The following is a 21,389-nucleotide window of genomic DNA, read 5'->3' as shown; positions in this document are numbered from 1 at the left end:
ATTGCAAGTTTTTGTTCTCTTTGACTCTCCTCTGAAGAGTGGCAAAATGGGGGCCTCAAAGCAACTCTCAAATGACCTGAAAACAAAGATTGTTCAACATTATGGTTTAGGGGAAGGCTACAAAAAGCTATTGCAGAGATTTAAGCTGTCAGTGTCTACTGTGAGGAACATAGTGAGGAAATGGAAGACCACAGGAACAGTTCTTGTTAAGGCCAGAAGTAAAATATTGGAGAGGCAAAGGCAAATGATGGTGAGAACGGTCAAAAAACAGCCCACAGACCACCTCCAAAGACCTACAACATCATCTTGCTGCAGATGGTGTCACTGTGCATTGTTCAACAATTTAGTGTATGGGAGAGTGATGCGGAAGAAGCCTTTTCTGCACACACGCCACAAACGGAGTCGCTTGAGGTATGCAAACGCACATTTGGACAAGCCAGCTTCATTTTGGAAGAAGGTGCTGTGGACTGATAAAACAAATATTGAGTTATTTGGTCATAACAAGGGGCATTATGCATGGCGGCAAAAGAACACAGCGTTCCAGGACAAACACTTGCTAGCCACAGTAAAATTTGTTGGATGTTCCATCATGCTGTGGGGCTGTGTGGCCAGTCCGGTACTGGGAATCTTGGTAAAGTTGAGGGTAGCATGGATTCCACTCAATATCAGCAGATACTTGAGAATAATGTTGAGGAATCAGTCACAAATTTGAAGTTACCCCGGAGCTGGATATTTCAACAAGACAATGACCCAAAATACTGCTCAAAATCTACTCTGGCATTTATGCAGCAGAACAAGTACAATGTTCTGGAATGGAAATCCCAGTCCCCAGACCTGAATATCATTGAAAATCTGTGGCGTGATTTGAAGTGAGCTGTCCATTCTCAGCAATTATCAAACCTAACTTAATTGGAGATGTTTTGCAAGGAGGAATGGTCCAAAATACCTTCATCCAGAATCCAGACACTCATTACAGGTTATAGGAAGTTTTTAGAGGCTGTTATTTCTGCTAAAGGAGGCTCTACTAAATATTATTGCGATATTTCTGTTGGGGTGCCCAAATTTATGCACCTGTCTAATTTCGTTTTGATGCATATTGCACATTTCCTATTAATCCAATAAACCTAATTTCACTACTGAAATATTACTGTGTCGTTCAGTTATTTGATAGATCAAAATGAAATTGCTGATCCAAGCACCCAATTATTTATAAATGAAAATCTTGGAAATTGTCAGGGGTGCCTAAACTTTTGCATACGACTATATATATATATATATATATATATATATATATATATATATATATATATATATATATATATATATATATATATATAGTTAGATATTTTAACAAAAAAATAATCAGATATATGTAGAAATGTTTATTTAAGCATAAATAGAACATATTCTTCTATGTGAAGAACATTGGAATGTGAAATAATTCATGTTAGGTTTTTGAATAAACATAATTTGTTTATAGCGCGAGTATGGGTGTTAAGTTTTTTTTTACTCTATATTGAGGTCTATGGGAGAATACGTTAACACGGTCCCGATATTTGAAGTTCAACTTTTGCGCGCATTGGGTTTTTGCCCTCTCGCTAACTTTTTTCTTTCAACTTGTAATACATGCGCAACCCAATGCATGACAAAAGCCTCCATCTAGCAAAGTTAATGCACGAGCGGGAGCACAAAATTTAGCTCCACTCGTAATCTAGCCCTATGTGCGCTTGTAATAAATCACTATAGCCTTAGTCATTGACTTATTGCTAAATTGGAATTATTGAAGATCGTCAGCATCCTCGTAAAGATCTGACGCTAAAATCTTACACTTAAGGCAAAAGAGTAGATTTTATTTGAAACCTTTTTAGTGCCTTCTTCAGCACATTGTTTCTAAGACTATATATGAGGGGATTTAAAAATGGGGTAATTATTGCATAAATTAGTGATATTAATCTGTCCTGCGCAAACTGATAACTTGTATTGGGGCGGAAGTATGTAAAGAAAAGTGTACTGTAAAAACTGGTGACCACAATCAAATGAGTCACACAAGTTGAGAAGCCTTTGCTCTTCCCAGTGTTGGTAGAAATTTTCCCAACTGAGACAAAAATAAATATGTAGGATATAACAGTGATTGTAAATGAACCCATTCCTAATATTCCCCCGAAGACAAATATTAATAAAATGTTCAGAAACACTCCAGAGCATGATAGCTGGAATAACTGGGGTAAATCACAGAAGAAATTCTGGATAACATTTGGCCCACAAAATGTCAATCGCTTTGTTAAAAGTGTATGTGTCAATGAATAGAGAAAACCAATTATCCATGCGATTGATGTGAGCATAGCACAGAATTTGCGGTGCATAATCTGAATGTAATGCAGAGGAAGACAAATGGCGACATACCTGTCATATGACATTATCGTGAGTAGTGACACCTCAGCGCTGAGAAAAAAGACGAAGAAAAAGATTTGAGTTGTACAAGCAGTTAAATTAATAGTGTTCTTCATACTGAATAAGTCATAGAGCATACGCGGGGAAGTGACAGAGGAGTAACAGACATCCAGAGTTGCCAAGTTACCCAGGAAGAAATACATGGGTGTGTGAAGGTTTGAGTCGGTGACAATCAGTAGAAGAATGAGCAGGTTGGTGGCCACAGTCATAAGAAAGGTAAGGAGAAAAATAACCAATAGAAGAACCCTCTGGCTTGGAAGATCTGAGAGTCCATAAAGAATGAATACAGGATCCAGTGTTTGGTTCTTCATCCTTATCAACACCACCAGTAAGGTGTAAAAATCAATTCTAGTGCCCTAAAGAAAGGGTGGAACCTTGGTATCCTGATACCTTGTAACTTCTTTATTAGCTATTAAATGCATCACCTCAAATTGCTTTTTACTATTTCTGTTCACAAAAGAATTTATGCTTTCTTCAATGTCCTCCGTATATTAGATAAATTTGTTACATATAGTTTCATACAGCTCACAATAACTATATGATATTAATTAAAGATACCCAGCCTTCAGCAAGCATACCCATTGATGGGTGACAAATGGAGGCATCGGAACTGCTCATAGACATTAATTTGTAAATATCTATTTTACTAGTGAGATTGACATCATAGTCATTGTCTATACAACAAGTTAAACAAGAAATCTAAATAAATGTGTTCATGTCACCTAATAGCTGGTTAACATGAGAGTTTGTTGTTTGATGGTCTTCTACAGACCTCTGGTACAGTTAGGCAGCTACCAATGGGCACTTGATGAAAAATGCAACTATAAAGAAGAAAGCGCATGCATTCCAAGGTTCCGTATTAATCCAAATATTGTTGTTGTTTCTTGTTAATGATGAAACCGAACAGGAGCAGAAATATCCATAAGGGGCCACTGAGAATTAGAAATAATATGATTATGTTTAATGTAAGGCATTATCACGGTACCTTAGTCCTAACTATCATGTATGAGCTAATAATAACATTAAACTGATTTAATAATACATATTGCAGCATTACATGGCTTGGTTTTGTTCTTATGTTTAACACTTTTTTATATTTTATAAATAACTTTCGGCTAGATTACGAGTTTGCGGTACAGCTATACCACAGAAAAATTGGCCATTGCGCGCGGAATGGCCTCGAACACATATTACAAGTCGTGGCAGTAAAGCTATACAGCAAGCATTTTAGCCTGTAACGCAACGTCCATTCCGCACTCAAATTTTTTTATTTGAGTGCAAGATTTTCATAGCGCCTGTATTACAGGTTGATAAATGCTTGCATTACAGCCTATACCGACACGATACATTCCGCCATCTGAGAGCAGTAGTTATGGAATTTGTGTAACAAAAATGTTTCACATAACTCATAACTAAAATGTTACAAAGTACACTAACACCCATAAACTATCTATTAACACCTAAACCGCCGCCCTCCCACATCACAAACACTATATTAAACTTATTAACCCCTAATCTGACGCCCACCCACATTGCGACTATTAAATAAACCGATTAACCCCTAATCCACCGTTCCCCGACATCGCCAACACCAATACAAATTATTAACCTTTAATCCGTTGCTCCCCGACATCGCTGACACTAATAAAAGTTATTAACCCCTAATTGCTGACACCTAAATAAACCTATTAACCCCTAAACTGCCCGGCCCCCCACATTGCCAACACTATAATAAAGTATTAACCCCTAAACCTCCAGCCCCCCACATCGTAACTACTAAAAGAAATATATTAACCACTAAACCGCCGCCCCCCACATCGCAAAACACTAAATTACACTATTAACACCTAAACCTAACACCCCTAACTTTAAATTAAAATTACAATATAACTATATTTAAAAAAAATAAAACTTACCTGTGAAATCAAAAAATCTATAAATTAACCTAACATAACTATTCTAATAATAAAAAAAAAACCTACCAATTAAAAACCTAAATTAAAAATGATAAAAAACCTAACACTACGAAAAAAAATCAAAAAATCTAACATTACAAAAAATAATAAACACTAAATTACGAAAAATAAAAAACTCTAAGATTACAAAAAATAATCAACGAAATTATCAAAAATAAAAACAATTATACCTAATTACAATTACATCTAATAGCCCTATAAAAATAAAAAGCCCCCCAAAATAAAAACACCTATGGCTATTAAAGTAGAAAATAAACACCACACAGACTCGGGCAAAATAAGAGAAACTTTCTATGATTTTTATCAAAAATTATATTCTAAAGTTAACATTAATCAGGCAAATCAAAATAGTTTTTTGGGCCCAAATTCACACATCAAAGATCTTAGACTCTGACCTACAATCCCTTAATGCACCCATCTCTATAGATGAAATTGTTTTGGCTATAAAAACCGCTAAATTTAATAAAGCAACCGGTCCTGACTGGCTTCCAGCAGAATATTACAAAATTCTCGCTGTCAATATTAAAGACTATTATTTAATAGTTACTTTATAGCTAAGGATCCAATTTTTTATTTTTTTTCAGCAGCCTATGAGGCATATTTAAGAAATGTCTTGCGGACCTGATCCGACAGTGCGGATCAGGTCCGCAAGACATCGCTGAATGCGGAGAGCAATACGCTCTCCGTATTCAGCATTGCACCAGCAGCTCACAATAGCCGCCCCCTGCAGACTCGCAACCAATAGGCCGCCAGCAGGGGGTGTCAATCAACTCGATTGGGTTGAATTGTTGCGATTCCTGTCCGCCTGCTCAGAGCAGGCAGAAAAGGGTTATGGAGCAGCGGTCTTTGCGACAGCTGCTTCATAACTGCTGTTTCTGACGAGTCTGAAGACTCACCAGAAACACGGGCCGACAAGCTCCTTTCGGAGCTTGATAGATAGGCCCCAATGTCTCATATAAAGATATAGAGGACCTTGCTTCCTATAGGCCGATCTCAGTCTTAAACTTAGATTATAAACTTCTTACTAGTATCATTGCAAATAGACAATGTATGTCTTGATAAAATCATTCACCCTGACCAGACTGGTTTTATAAAAGGTAGGAGGAGTCTTTTGAACAATGTGCGTAAAGTTACCTCAATGCTTGATTATTTTTGGAACAGTATATACATTGAAAATAAATATAAGAATGAGGACTTTGCTCTTCTTACAGTTCATGTAGAAAAAGCTTTCGGCTCAATTGTCTGGGAACATTTATTTCAGAGTCTAGAGAACTTTGGATTTAAAGATCAATTCTATGGGGCCAATTTATCATGCGTCGAGCAGACATGATCCGTTGTAGCGGATCATGTTCTCCCGACATTGATAAATGCTGACAGCATAAGCTGTCGGCATTTATCATTGCACAAGCATTTCATGTGAAATTCTTGTGCAATACCTCCCATGCACATTTTCGGCCAATTGGCCGCTAGCAGGGGGTGTCAATCATCCCGATCATATCCGATTGGGATAATTGCTGTCTGCCACCTAAGAGTCTTAACTTATGTTTCAGGGGAACCTGAAACTACGGGGGTAGATTGCAGGATCCGCTGCTTGATAAATCTACCCCTATTACTTTATATGTAATCTTTATAATAATCCTATATCCTATCTTCTCATTAATTGTGCCTTCTCTCCTGAAATAAGACTTGAACGGGGTACAAGACAGGGTTGTCCGCTTTCTCCCCTCCTGTTCAACATTGCCTTAGAGCCTTTGGCTATATGGCTAAAGCAAGAACTGACTGGGATTAAGCATGGGTCCCATTCTCTTAAAATTCTCCTATATGCAGATGATTTACTAATTTTCCTCAAAAACTCTGTCCAGATTATACTTAAAATGAAACAATTACTTTCTTTTTATAGTTCTTTCTCAGGGTATAAAATTAATCTCTAAAATAGTGAGCTTTTATGGATTCAGCCCCCCTACACGTTATCCTTTAAAACATCAATTTTGAGTTGTTCAGACTATTAAATATCTAGACATTTTTTTGAACAAGAACCCTAATTCCTGGTACAAATTAAGTTTCCATGATGTTTTTATAAAACATACACCTAGATTTAGCGTTTTGCGTTAGAAGGGGTGCGTTAGCTACGCGTGTTTTTTCTCCCCGCACCTTTTAAACAAAGCTGGTATTTAGAGTTCTCTGAAGGGCTGCGTTAGGCTCCAAAAAGGGAGCATAGAGCATAATTTACCCCCACTTCAACCCTCAATACCAGCGTTGCTTACTGACGCGACCAGCTTCAAAAACGTGCTAGTGCACGATTCCCCCATAGGAAACAATGGGGCAATTTGAGCTGAAAAAAAACCTAACACCTGCAAAAAAGCAGCGTTCAGCTCCTAACGCAGCCCCATTGTTTCCTATGGGGAAACACTTCCTAAGTCTGCACCTAACACTCTAACATGAACCCCGAGTCTAAACACCCCTAACCTTACACTTATTAACCCCTAATCTGCCGCCCCCGCTATCGCTGACCCCTGCATTACACTTTTAACCCCTAATCTGCCGCTCTGGACACCGCCGCAACCTACATTATAGCTATGTACCCCTAATCTGCTGCCCCTAACATCGCCGACCCCTATATTATATTTATTAAACCCTAATCTGCCGCCCAAACGTCGCCGCTACCTTACCTACACTTATTAACCCCTAATCTGCCGACCGGACCTCGCCGTTGCTCTAATAAATGTATTAACCCCTAAAGCTAAGTCTAACCCTAACACCCCCCTAAATTAAATATAATTTAAATCTAAATGGACCTCTTCTTGCCGGATAGGATGAAGACTTCGGACCCTCTTCTGGACGGATCGGTGATACCCGGCGTGGTGAAGATAAGGTAGGGAGATCTTCAGGGGCTTAGTGTTAGGTTTTTTAAGGGGTGTTTGGGTTAGATTAGGGGTATGTGGGTTGTGGGTTGTAATGTTGGGGGGGTATTGTATGTTTTTTTACAGGCAAAAGAGCTGAATTCTTTGGGGCATGCCCCGCAAAAGGCCCTTTTAAGGGCTGGTAAGGTAAAAGAGCTGTAAACTTTTTATTTTAGAATAGGGTAGGGCATTTTTTTATTTTGGGGGGCTTTGCTATTTTTTTAGGGGGCTTAGAGTAGGTGTAATTAGTTTAAAATTCTTGAAATCTTTTTTTATTTTTTGTAATTTTAGTGGGGTTTTTTTTTGTAATTTAGTTTAGTTGATTTAATTGTAGATAATTGTAGGTAGTTTATTTAATTTATTTATTGATAGTGTAGTGTTAGGTTTAATTGTAACTTAGGTTAGGATTTATTTTACAGGTAATTTTGAAATTATTTTAACTAGGTAGCTATTAAATAGTTATTAACTATTTAATAGCTATTGTACCTGGTTAAAATAAATACAAAGTTGCCTGTAAAATAAATATAAATCCTAAAATAGCTACAATATAATTATTCATTATATTGTAGCTATATTAGGGTTTATTTTACAGGTAAGTATTTAGCTTTAAATAGGAATAATTTATTTAATAAGATTTATTTTATTTTGTTAGATTTAAATTATATTTAACTTAGGTGGGTATTAGGGTTAGGGTTAGACTTAGCTTTAGGGGTTAATACATTTATTATAGTAGCGGTGAGGTCCGGTCGGCAGATTAAGGGTTAATACTTGAAGTTAGGTGTCAGCGATGTTAGGGAGGGCAGATTAGGGGTTAATACTATTTATTATAGGGGTACATAGGTAGTTTAGGGGTGTTAGTGTACTTTAGAGCACAGTAGTTAAGAGCTTTATGAACCGGCGTTAGCCCATAAAGCTCTTAACTCCTGACTTTTTTCTGCGGCTGGAGTCTTGTCGGTAGAGGGTCTACCGCTCACTTCAGCCAAGACTCTAAATACCAGCGTTAGAAAGATCCCATTGAAAAGATAGGATACGCAATTGACGTAAGGGGATCTGCAGTATGGAAAAGTGTCGGCTGCAAAGTGAGCGTTAGACCCTTTCCTGACTGACTCTAAATACCAGCGGGCGGCCAAAACCAGCGTTTGGACCCCCTAACGCTAGTTTGGACGGCTAACGCAGAACTCTAAATCTAGTCGTAAGAATTGATCTGAGTTTATGGGCTTCCTTTCCTCTTTCATTGACCGCACGTTTAAGCCTAATTCAAGTCGTTCTTTTTTCTATGATTCTTTTCTTACTCCAGAATCTCCCTTTATTTATCACTAGAGTGGACATTTGCAGCTTTCAAACTCTCTGTTCTAAATTTATCTGGAAAGGTAAAAGAGTGCATATTGCTTTACCCAGACTGATGCAAAAAAGATCTCATGCTGGCTTAGCATTCCCAGATATCAAGACATTTTAATATTGCGACTCTTGTTTAAATTGTGCTTGATTGGTTGTGTGACTCTAGTTTTTTTGCTACTTATGATTTGGAAGAATTTATTGTGTTTCCCTTTTCATTGAAGGCTCTACTACACTGCTCCGCTAACAAATTACCTTCAGTTGTAGATTACCTAGTCTCGATGAAAAATATTATTTTTGGCTTGGCGGTTTTGTACCTGCTTAGGGACAAGCTACAAACTGTTGAAATTCCTTCCTATACAAGTTAATTCGCAGTTAACCCCTGGATTCTCACAGGTACTCTTCCACGCATGGGCTGACAAAGGACTGAATTTTTTATATCAATTAAGATCAGAACACAAACAAATTATTCCATTTAATTTTCTCTCTCTCATAAATTCAACCTTCCTCGGTCTAATCAATTTGCCTATTTTCAACTCAGACACTATTTTAATTCTTTATATTGGGACAGAGATGGTTTCGATATGCAGTCCGAATTCAAAAGATGTATTAATAAGTATACTTTGGGTTCTCATTCTATTTAATTAATTTACGATATCTTGTTTAATAAACTTTACTTAGATAAACTACTACGTTATTGGATTCCCCGAATCTCTCCCTTAGTTATTCCCAATATACAATAAAGTTTTAATTGTTTGAATCTATGTCAGGTTCCAATGAGTCATAAGGAATCCCATATGAAATTGATAAATAATGCTTATTTTACTCCCAATTAAAATGAATATGTTTTTTCCTCTTCTCTCCCATTCTTGTCCTCATTGTTTATTTAACAAAGCAGATTTGATTAATATGTTTTGGACCTGTTCCAAGATTTCCCAATTTTGGCAAAAAACTTTCTTCTGTTATAATAACCTATATAAAGATAATTTCACAATTTCTGCGGAGTGTTTTTTTGCTGCTTAATGAAAGTCCTACTCCAGTGAGAAATGCTAGACATATCAATACTATTATTAATATATTATATATATATATATATAATTATATTAATATTATTCTAATCTCCCGCCACCTGATTCTCAAAAACTGGAAGGCTCACACCTCTCCCAGGTTTTCCCATCTACTTAAGGATATTCAGCACCAAATTGTTTTTGAAACATTTAATGCCAATATATTTTCTGAAAAGAAGATAAAAAAGGTATTTTAATAAATGGCTTCCCATAATTAAAACATATCCTCTTTTATCTCAAAAACAAATAATTTCACCCTTTTTAAGCTCTAATAGCTTTATGGATCTAGTTATTTGGGACTGGTCTCTGCATCAGTGGATCTCTAATACAAGATAACTATAATTTGAAAAGGGCTTAGGGTAGCTAGTTAAAATTTGAAGAATAATCATACAATTGGTATGATTTAAGGGGATATACAGAGTATATTAGGAATCCAGATAGGTGCTGTCCTGGATTGGTTGCAGAGTCCTGAGAGTGGATTGTTGGTAACCCCTCCTCCCCCCTATCCCTGCAATCCCCCTTCCTCTTTTTTTTCTTTCTTTTTTTAAACTTTAAATACCCCAACAGTGTAGTCTTATCCAATGTATAGATGTATATTTCTAAAGACATTTTTCTTGTTTTTTCCTCTCCTTTGTATTATGGTCAAATAAGGACCCATCTGATTTTCACTGTATTGGCTTTTTGGACAAACATGGATTTGTCTGATTTACACTGTATCTGTACATTGATATCAATATGTCTTTAGTTACCTTTTTTTGGTTTCTCAAGACACCCTGTATGGTGCGCTGAAAAAGTAAATGTTATTTCAGATTTCTGTCCACACTGTTGGAATATAAATAAAGAAATAAAAAAAAATAAAGAAACTGAATCTTGCATTCAACTTCAATGTATGGCGGTGATTGTCTGAAGAGGACGCTCTGCACAGGATGTCATTGCCCTCCAGGATAGCTCTGTGCCACCAGGATGAAGTTAGAAGACGTCCCCGAGATAGATGAAGGTGTCGCCGCCTGGATGAAGACTTCTCGCCGTCTGGATGAGGATGGATGTCTTGACTTCAGGAACCGTGAGTAGATTTTATGGGGTTAGTGTTAGGTTTTTATGGGGGGTTTTGGGTGGCTTTTTTTTTAGATTAGGGATGGGTACTTGTAAAAGAGCTGAATGCCCTTTAAGGGCAATGCTTATACAAATGCCCCTTAAGGGGCAAAGGATATTTTAGGATTTTTTAGAGTTTTTTGTAATGTTAGATTTTTTTTTTTTTTTTCGTAGTGTTTTTTTTTTTAATTTTTAATTTAGGTTTTTAATTGGTAGTTTTTTTATTTTATTAGAATAGTAATGTTAGGTTAATTTATAATTTAAAGTTAGTTTTATTTTTATCTCACAGGTAAGTTTTCATTTTTTTAAAGATAGTTATATTGTAATTTTAATTTAAACTGAGGTTTAGGGGTTTATAGTTTAATTTAGTGTTTTGTGATGTGGGGGGCCGGCGGTTTAGGGGTTAATAAGTTTAGTAGTTACGATGTGGGGGGCTGGAGGTTTAGGGATTAATAGGTTTATTTAGGTGTCGGCGATGTCGGGGGTGCGGATTGTGGGTTAATAAATTGTATTAGTGTTGGGGAGTTGCGGATTGGGGGTTAATAATTTTTATTAGTGTCGGTGATGTCGGGGAGCGGCAGAATAGGGTTTAAAAACTTTTATTAGTGACGGGGATGTCGGGGGAGGCGGATTAGGGGTGTTTAGACTTGGGGTTTATGTTAGGGTGTTAGGTTTAAACGTTACTTTCTTTTCCCCATAGACATCAATGGGGTTGCGTTACGGCAATCTCCATTCCGCGATCACAGGTGTTAGATTTTTTTTCTAACACTTACACACCATTGATGTCTATGGGGGAAAGCGTGCACGAGCATGTAAACTCATCCCTTGGCTTTTGTGCGGTATGGAGCTTAACGCACAGAACAAGGAGACTTTTCAGTAACTCATAATGGCAGCGATATGGAGAGTGCAATAATGCAATTTTTGGGGCGTTATTTACGCACCCTGTTTAGCGCAAAACTCGTAATCTAGGTGTGCAATTAGGATTGTATTGATTGCCATATCTCTTAATACTTAAGTATTCACTTTTCCTTTTAAAGGAAAGATTTCTTTATTAAATGGTCAAACATTTTGTTTCATGATTCAGTGCACACAATTTAAAATAAAAATAAAAATTCCAATTGAATTATATTATCACACTGTGCACATTTTCTGAGACGCCAGCTCCTACTGAGCATGCGCAAGAGTTCCCAGTGTATACGTATATGAGTCTGTGATTGGGTGATGGTTGTCACATGATACAGTTATATACACACTGTATAAGGCACCAGCTCCTACTGAGCATGCGCAAGAGTTCACAGGGTATATGTATATGAGTCTGTGATTGGGTGATGGTTGTCACATGATACAGTTATATACACACTGTATAAGGCACCAGTTACTACTGAGCATGTGCAAGAGTTCACAGGGTATACGTATATGAGTCTGTGATTGGGTGATGGTTGTCACATGATACAGTCATATACACACTGTATAAGGCACCAGTTACTACTGAGCATGTGCAAGAGTTCACAGGGTATACGCATATGAGTCTGTGATTGGGTGATGGTTGTCACATGATACAGTTATATACACACTGTATAAGGCACCAGTTACTACTGAGCATGTGCAAGAGTTCACAGGGTATACGTATATGAGTCTGTGATTGGGTGATGGTTGTCACATGATACAGTTATATACACACTGTATAAGGCACCAGCTCCTACTGAGCATGCGCAAGAGTTCACAGGGTATACGTATATGAGTCTGTGATTGGGTGATGGTTGTCACATGATACAGTTATATACACACTGTATAAGGCACCAGCTCCTACTGAGCATGCGCAGGAGTTCACAGGGTATACGTATATGAGTCTGTGATTGGGTGATGGTTGTCACATGATACAGTTATATACACACTGTATAAGGCACCAGTTACTACTGAGCATGTGCAAGAGTTCACAGGGTATACGCATATGAGTCTGTGATTGGGTGATGGTTGTCACATGATACAGTTATATACACACTGTATAAGGCACCAGTTACTACTGAGCATGTGCAAGAGTTCACAGGGTATACGTATATGAGTCTGTGATTGGGTGATGGTTGTCACATGATACAGTTATATACACACTGTATAAGGCACCAGTTACTACTGAGCATGTGCAAGAGTTCACAGGGTATACGTATATGAGTCTGTGATTGGGTGATGGTTGTCACATGATACAGTTATATACACACTGTATAAGGCACCAGTTACTACTGAGCATGTGCAAGAGTTCACAGTGTATACGCATATGAGTCTGTGATTGGGTGATGGTTGTCACATGATACACCATTTAAAAAAATAGTTTCTAATTTACTTCTATCATCAAATTTGCTTCTTTCTCTTATTATTCTTTGTTGAAGAGATATCTTGTAGCGACCGTGCACATGTCTGATCACAACATAACAGAAAATAGCGCTGCCATCTCGTGCTTTTGCTAATGTAACATTGTTGCAAGCCTGCTGCCAGATAGTGCTGCAGACTCATGCACACTCCTGAACGTATACCCCCTGCTTTTCAACAAAGGATTTTATACACAGCACTTGCTCAGAGAGCCCAAGGTGCTTGTTCCCTCTTGTAATGACTCACACCGAGATTACGAGTTTTGCGGTAACAGGGGTGCGGTGCTAACGCTCAGTTTCAGCTCACCGCTCACCTACAGACAACGCTGGTATTGCAGGTTTTTTTCAACCCGGCGTTAGCCACTAAAAAGTGAGCGGAGAGCAAAATTTAGCTCCACATCTCACCTCAATACCAGCGCTGCTTACGGTAGCGGTGAGCTGGCTGAACGTGCTCGTGCACAATTTCCCCATAGGAATCAATGGGGCAGATTCGGCTGAAAAAAACCTAACACCTGCAAAAAAGCAGCGTTCAGCTCCTAACGCAGCCCCCATTGTTTCCTATGGGGAAACACATTTTATGTCTGCACCTAACACCCTAACATGAACCCCGAGTCGAAACACCCCTAATCTTACACTTATTAACCCCTAATCTGCTGTCCCCGACATCGCTGACACCTACATTATATTATTAACCCCTACTCTGCCGCTCCGGGCACCGCCGCCACCTACATTATACTTATGAACCCCTAATCTGCTGCCCCCAACATCGCCGAACCCTACACTTGTGCCCGGCTGGGTGAAGACGTCTCACGGTAGGGTGATCTTCAAGGGGTTAGTGTTAGGTTTTATTAAGGAGGGATTGGGTGGGTTTTAGAGTAGGGTTGGTTGTGTGGGGGGTGGGTTTTAATGTTGGGGGGGTATTGTATTTTTTTTTACAGGTAAAAGAGCTGATTACTTTGGGGCAATGCCCCGCAAAAAGCCCTTTTAAGGGCTATTTGTAATTTAGTATAGAGTAGGGAATTTTATTATTTTGGGGGGCTTTTTTATTTTATTAGGGGGATTAGATTAGGTGTAATTAGTTAAAATTTTTGTAATTATTTTATTTTTTTCTGTAATTTAGTGGGGGGGGGGTTCGTACTATACTACTCGTTTATTTTATTTTATTGTAGTTAATTGTAGGTAATTTAGTAAATTAATTTAATGATAGTGTAGTGTTAGGTGTAATTGTAATTTAGTTTAGGATTTATTTTACAGGTACTTTTGTATTTATTTTAGCTAGGTAGTTATTAAATAGTTAATAACTATTTACTAACTATTCTACCTAGTTAAAATAAATACAAACTTGGCTGTAAAATAAAAATAAACCCTAAGATAGCTACAAAATGTAACTATTAGTTATATTGTAGCTATCTTAGGGTTTATTTTATAGGTAAGTATTTAGTTTTAAATAGGAATAATTTATTTAATTGTATTAATTTTATTTTGTGTTATTTAAATTATATTTAAGTTGGGGGGGTTAGACTTAGGGTTAGACTTAGGTTTAGGGGTTAATAAAATTAATATAGTTGCGGCGACGTTGGGGGCGGCAGATTAGGGGTCAATAAATGTAGGTAGGTGTCGGACGGCAGATTAGGGGTTAATAAAATTTAACTAGTGTTTGAGAGGCGGGAGTGTGGCGGTTTAGGGGTTAATATATTTATTAAAGTGGCAGCGATGTCTGGTCGGCAGATTAGGGGTTAAAAACTTTATTTAAGTGTTTGCAATGTGGGGGGGGGGGGGCTCGGTTTAGGGGTTAATAGGTATTTTATGGGTGTTAGTGTACCTTTTAGCACTTTAGTTAAGAGCTTTATGTTACGGCGTTAGCCCATAAAACTCTTAACTACTGACTTTTAAATGCGGTAGGAGTCTTGACAGGAGAGGGTCTACCGCTCACTTCTTCCAAGACTCGTAATACCGGCGTTAGGCAAATCCCATTAAAAAGATAGGATACGCAATTGACGTAAGGAGATTTGCGGTATGCTCGAGTCGCAGAATAAAACTGAGCATGACACCTGTACCTGCCAGACTCGTAATACCAGCGGGCGTTAAAAAGCAGCATTGGGACCTCGTAATCTAGCCGTCAATTTGTTAATTGCTGACATCATACAAGCCCCACTGGTGCTCTAAACAGCTGCAGTATTTAAAATTCTTATGCACTGAGAATATCTAGCTATGCTTCACATGCACGTGCAGAGAAAAATATTAACACTAAAACAATGATAACTTTTTCTAGAAGCATTTTTGCCAATACAAGTATATTACAAATATGTTTCTATTCAAAGATGTATTTCATCTATGTGCATTTAAATTTTGACCGGAATGTCCCTTTAAGAAAAACATGGTGTTTTTTTCCTTTTGTTGATTAATATAAAAAAAGTGTAAAGCAATAAGCGCTCTCACGCCTGTAGAGAAACGTATCAAATGATTTATCTACAAAACTCTCCATAGACAGTAACTTTAGATAAGGATAGTGATCGACCAATCATGCCCTGCCCATTAAGATAGGAGCGGCCTCTCAAGTGTTAACAATTCTTGTGTTGTTCTACAGAGCTGATTCCCTTAAAGAGACAGTAACACTGTGTAATTACAGCCGCTTCTGTGGTGTTGCTATAGAATATTATACCAGTCAAGTCTTATAGCAAATTAACATCCTTTTTACTGTAATTATTATTTAATCGCCAAATTCCACCCACCACTTGCATTGTTTGGAGGAGCCAATCTGAGCTTTAGTCAGCAGACAACAAGGCTAACCATAGTCATACAATGCATAAAGCTAATTAGGGACATATATGTAGCAGTGTTAGTCAGCAGGTGCTTTTCAGAGCTAAATGACATGAGAAGGAGCAAAATAAATAATGAAAATATATTGCAGAGTTGTGTCAATATATATAGCTAAAAGTTTTATGTAAAACTTTTAAGGTGTTTACTGTCCCTTTAAAGAGCTTTAGTGAATCAATTACATAAAATAACATAGGAACTGGTAAAGCTGGAGAGGCTGGAGAGAGCTTTAGTGAATCAGTTACATAGAATAACATAGCAACTGGTAAAGCTGGAGAGGCTGGAGGGAGCTTTAGTGAATCAGTTACATAGAATAACATAGGAACTGAAGAGGCTGGAGGGAGCTTTAGTGAATCAGTTATACAGAATAACATAGGAACTGGTGAAGCTGGAGAGGCTGGAGGGAGCTTTAGTGAATCAGTTACATAGAATAACATAGGAACTAGTGAAGCTGGAGAGGCTGGAGGGAGCTTTAGTGAATCAGTTACATAGAATAAAATAGGAACTAGTGATGCTGGAGAGGCTGGAGGGAGCTTTAGTGAATCAGTTACATAGAATAACATAGCAACTGGTAAAGCTGTAGAGGCTGGAGAGAGCTTTAGTGAATCTGTTACATAGACTAACATAGGAACTGGTGATGCTGGAGAGGCTGGAGGGAGCTTTATTTAATCAGCTACATAGAATAACATAGGACCTGGTGATGCTGGAGAGGCTGGAGGGAGCTTTAGTGAATCAGTTACATAGAATAACATAGGAACTGGTGAAGCTGGAGAGGCTGGAGGGAGCTTTAGTGAATCAGTTACATACAATAACATAGGAACTGGTGAAGCTGGAGAGGCTGGAGGGAGCTTTAGTGAATCAGTTACATAGAATAACATAGGAACTGGTGAAGCTGGGGAGGCTGGAGAGAGCTTTAGTGAATCAGTTACATAGAATAACATAGGAACTGGTGAAGCTGGGGAGGCTGGAGAGAGCTTTAGTGAATCAGTTACATAGAATAACATAGGAACTGGTGAAGCTGGGGAGGCTGGAGAGAGCTTTAGTGAATCAGTTACATAGAATAACATAGAAATAGGTGAAGCTGGAGAGGCTGGAGAGGCTGGAGGGAGCTTTAGTGAATCAGTTACATAGAATAACATAGGAACTGGTGAAGCTGGGGAGGCTGGAGAGAGCTTTAGTGAATCAGTTACATAGAATAACATAGAAACTGGTGATGCTGGAGAGGCTGGAGGGAGCTTTAGTGAATCAGTTACATAGAATAACATAGGAACTGGTGAAGCTGGAGAGGCTGGAGAGAGCTTTAGTGAATCAGTTACATAGAATAACATAGCAACTGGTAAAGCTGGAGAGGCTGGAGGGAGCTTTAGTGAATCAGTTATATAGAATAACATAGGAACTGGTGAAGCTGGAGAGGCTGGAGGGAGCTTTAGTGAATCAGTTACATAGAATAACATAGCAACTGGTAAAGCTGGAGAGGCTGGAGAGAGCTTTAGTGAATCTGTTACATAGAATAACATAGAAACTGGTGATGCTGGAGAGGCTGGAGGGAGCTTTATTGAATCAGCTACATAGAATAACATAGGAACTGGTGATGCTGGAGAGGCTGGAGGGAGCTTTAGTGAATCAGTTACATAGAATAACATAGGAACTGGTGAAGCTGGGGAGGCTGGAGAGAGCTTTAGTTAATCAGTTACATAGAATAACATAGAAATAGGTGAAGCTGGAGAGGCTGGAGGGAGCTTTAGTGAATCAGATACATAGAATAACATAGGAACTGGTGAAGCTGGGGAGGCTGGAGAGAGCTTTAGTGAATCAGTTACATAGAATAACATAGGAACTGGTGATGCTGGAGAGGCTGGAGGGAGCTTTAGTGAATCAGTTACATAGAATAACATAGGAACTGGTGAAGCTGGAGAGGCAGGAGGGAGCTTTAGTGAATCAGTTACATAGAATAACATAGGAACTGGTGAAGCTGGAGAGGCAGGAGGGAGGTTTAGTGAATCAGTTACATAGAATAACATAAGAACTGGTGAAGCTGGAGAGGCTGGAGGGAGCTTTAGTGAATCAGTTACATAGAATAACATAGGAACTGGTGAAGCTGGGGAGGCTGGAGAGAGCTTTAGTGAATCAGTTACATAGAATAACATAGGAACTGGTGAAGCTGGGGAGGCTGGAGAGAGCTTTAGTGAATCAGTTACATAGAATAACATAGGAACTGGTGAAGCTGGGGAGGCTGGAGAGAGCTTTAGTGAATCAGTTACATAGAATAACATAGAAATAGGTGAAGCTGGAGAGGCTGGAGGGAGCTTTAGTGAATCAGTTACATAGAATAACATAGGAACTGGTGAAGCTGGGGAGGCTGGAGAGAGCTTTAGTGAATCAGTTACATAGAATAACATAGGAACTGGTGATGCTGGAGAGGCTGGAGGGAGCTTTAGTGAATCAGTTACATAGAATAACATAGGAACTGGTGAAGCTGGAGAGGCTGGAGAGAGCTTTAGTGAATCAGTTACATAGAATAACATAGCAACTGGTAAAGCTGTAGAGGCTGGAGAGAGCTTTAGTGAATCTGTTACATAGACTAACATAGGAACTGGTGATGCTGGAGAGGCTGGAGGGAGCTTTATTTAATCAGCTACATAGAATAACATAGGACCTGGTGATGCTGGAGAGGCTGGAGGGAGCTTTAGTGAATCAGTTACATAGAATAACATAGGAACTGGTGAAGCTGGAGAGGCTGGAGGGAGCTTTAGTGAATCAGTTACATACAATAACATAGGAACTGGTGAAGCTGGGGAGGCTGTAGAGAGCTTTAGTGAATCAGTTACATAGAATAACATAGGAACTGGTGAAGCTGGGGAGGCTGGAGAGAGCTTTAGTGAATCAGTTACATAGAATAACATAGAAATAGGTGAAGCTGGAGAGGCTGGAGGGAGCTTTAGTGAATCAGTTACATAGAATAACATAGGAACTGGTGAAGCTGGGGAGGCTGGAGAGAGCTTTAGTGAATCAGTTACATAGAATAACATAGGAACTGGTGATGCTGGAGAGGCTGGAGGGAGCTTTAGTGAATCAGTTACATAGAATAACATAGGAACTGGTGAAGCTGGAGAGGCTGGAGAGAGCTTTAGTGAATCAGTTACATAGAATAACATAGCAACTGGTAAAGCTGGAGAGGCTGGAGGGAGCTTTAGTGAATCAGTTATATAGAATAACATAGGAACTGGTGAAGCTGGAGAGGCTGGAGGGAGCTTTAGTGAATCAGTTACATAGAATAACATAGCAACTGGTAAAGCTGGAGAGGCTGGAGAGAGCTTTAGTGAATCTGTTACATAGAATAACATAGAAACTGGTGATGCTGGAGAGGCTGGAGGGAGCTTTATTGAATCAGCTACATAGAATAACATAGGAACTGGTGATGCTGGAGAGGCTGGAGGGAGCTTTAGTGAATCAGTTACATAGAATAACATAGGAACTGGTGAAGCTGGGGAGGCTGGAGAGAGCTTTAGTTAATCAGTTACATAGAATAACATAGAAATAGGTGAAGCTGGAGAGGCTGGAGGGAGCTTTAGTGAATCAGATACATAGAATAACATAGGAACTGGTGAAGCTGGGGAGGCTGGAGAGAGCTTTAGTGAATCAGTTACATAGAATAACATAGGAACTGGTGATGCTGGAGAGGCTGGAGGGAGCTTTAGTGAATCAGTTACATAGAATAACATAGGAACTGGTGAAGCTGGAGAGGCAGGAGGGAGCTTTAGTGAATCAGTTACATAGAATAACATAGGAACTGGTGAAGCTGGAGAGGCAGGAGGGAGGTTTAGTGAATCAGTTACATAGAATAACATAAGAACTGGTGAAGCTGGAGAGGCTGGAGGGAGCTTTAGTGAATCAGTTACATAGAATAACATAGGAACTGGTGAAGCTGGAGAGAGCTTTAGTGAATCAGTTACATAGAATAACATAGGAACTGGTGAAGCTGGAGAGGCTGGAGGGAGCTTTAGTGAATCAGTTACATAGAATAACATAGGAACTGGTGAAGCTGGAGAGGCTGGAGAGAGCTTTAGTGAATCTGTTACATAGAATAACATAGGAACTGGTGTAACTAGAGAGGTTGGAGGGAGCTTTAGTGAATCAGTTACATAGAATAACATAGGAACTGGTGAAGCTGGAGAGAGCTTTAGTGAATCAGTTACATAGAATAACATAGGAACTGGTGAAGCTGGAGAGGCTGGAGGGAGCTTTAGTGAATCAGTTACATAGAATAACATAGGAACTGGTGAGGCTGGAGAGAGCTTTAGTGAATCAGTTACATAGAATAACATAGGAATTGGTGATGTTGGAGAGGCTGGAGGGAGCTTTAGTGAATCAGTTGCATAGAATAACATAGGAACTGGTGAAGCTGGAGAGGCTGGAGGGAGATTTAGTGAGTCAGTTACATAGAATAACATAGGAACTGGTGAAGCTGGAGAGGCTGGAGGGAGCTTTAGTGAATCAGTTACATAGAATAACATAGGAACTGGTGAGGCTGGAGAGGCTGGAGGGAGCTTTAGTGAATCAGTTACATAGAATATCATAGGAACTGGTGATGCTGGAGAGGCTGGAGGGAGCTTTATTGAATCAGCTACATAGAATAACATAGGAACTGGTGATGCTGTGTAATTACAGCCGCTTCTGTGGTGTTGCTATAGAATATTATACCAGTCAAGTCTTATAGCAAATTAACATCCTTTTTACTGTAATTATTATTTAATCGCCAAATTCCACCCACCACTTGCATTGTTTGGAGGAGCCAATCTGAGCTTTAGTCAGCAGACAACAAGGCTAACCATAGTCATACAATGCATAAAGCTAATTAGGGACATATATGTAGCAGTGTTAGTCAGCAGGTGCTTTTCAGAGCTAAATGACATGAGAAGGAGCAAAATAAATAATGAAAATATATTGCAGAGTTGTGTCAATATATATAGCTAAAAGTTTTATGTAAAACTTTTAAGGTGTTTACTGTCCCTTTAAAGAGCTTTAGTGAATCAATTACATAAAATAACATAGGAACTGGTAAAGCTGGAGAGGCTGGAGAGAGCTTTAGTGAATCAGTTACATAGAATAACATAGCAACTGGTAAAGCTGGAGAGGCTGGAGGGAGCTTTAGTGAATCAGTTACATAGAATAACATAGGAACTGAAGAGGCTGGAGGGAGCTTTAGTGAATCAGTTATACAGAATAACATAGGAACTAGTGAAGCTGGAGAGGCAGGGGGAGATTTAGTGAATCAGTTACATAGAATAAAATAGCAGTTAGTGAAGCTGGAGAGGCTGGAGGGAGCTTTAGTGAATCAGTTACATAGAATAAAATAGGAACTAGTGATGCTGGAGAGGCTGGAGGGAG

General features: G+C 38.8%; 1 protein-coding gene across 1 annotated transcript; it reads right to left on the bottom strand.

The window, feature by feature from the left end:
- Positions 1–1,829: 1,829 nt before the first annotated feature.
- Positions 1,830–2,762, bottom strand: LOC128641753 (olfactory receptor 5V1-like). Its single transcript, XM_053694276.1, has one exon. It carries the CDS (start codon positions 2,760–2,762, stop codon positions 1,830–1,832), a length of 933 nt encoding a protein of 310 aa, XP_053550251.1.
- Positions 2,763–21,389: the final 18,627 nt, after the last annotated feature.

The sequence above is a fragment of the Bombina bombina genome, chromosome 11 (genome assembly GCF_027579735.1).
Source record: "Bombina bombina isolate aBomBom1 chromosome 11, aBomBom1.pri, whole genome shotgun sequence".
Classification (NCBI taxonomy): domain Eukaryota; kingdom Metazoa; phylum Chordata; class Amphibia; order Anura; family Bombinatoridae; genus Bombina; species Bombina bombina.
This window is presented reverse-complemented; position numbering and strand designations above follow the sequence as displayed.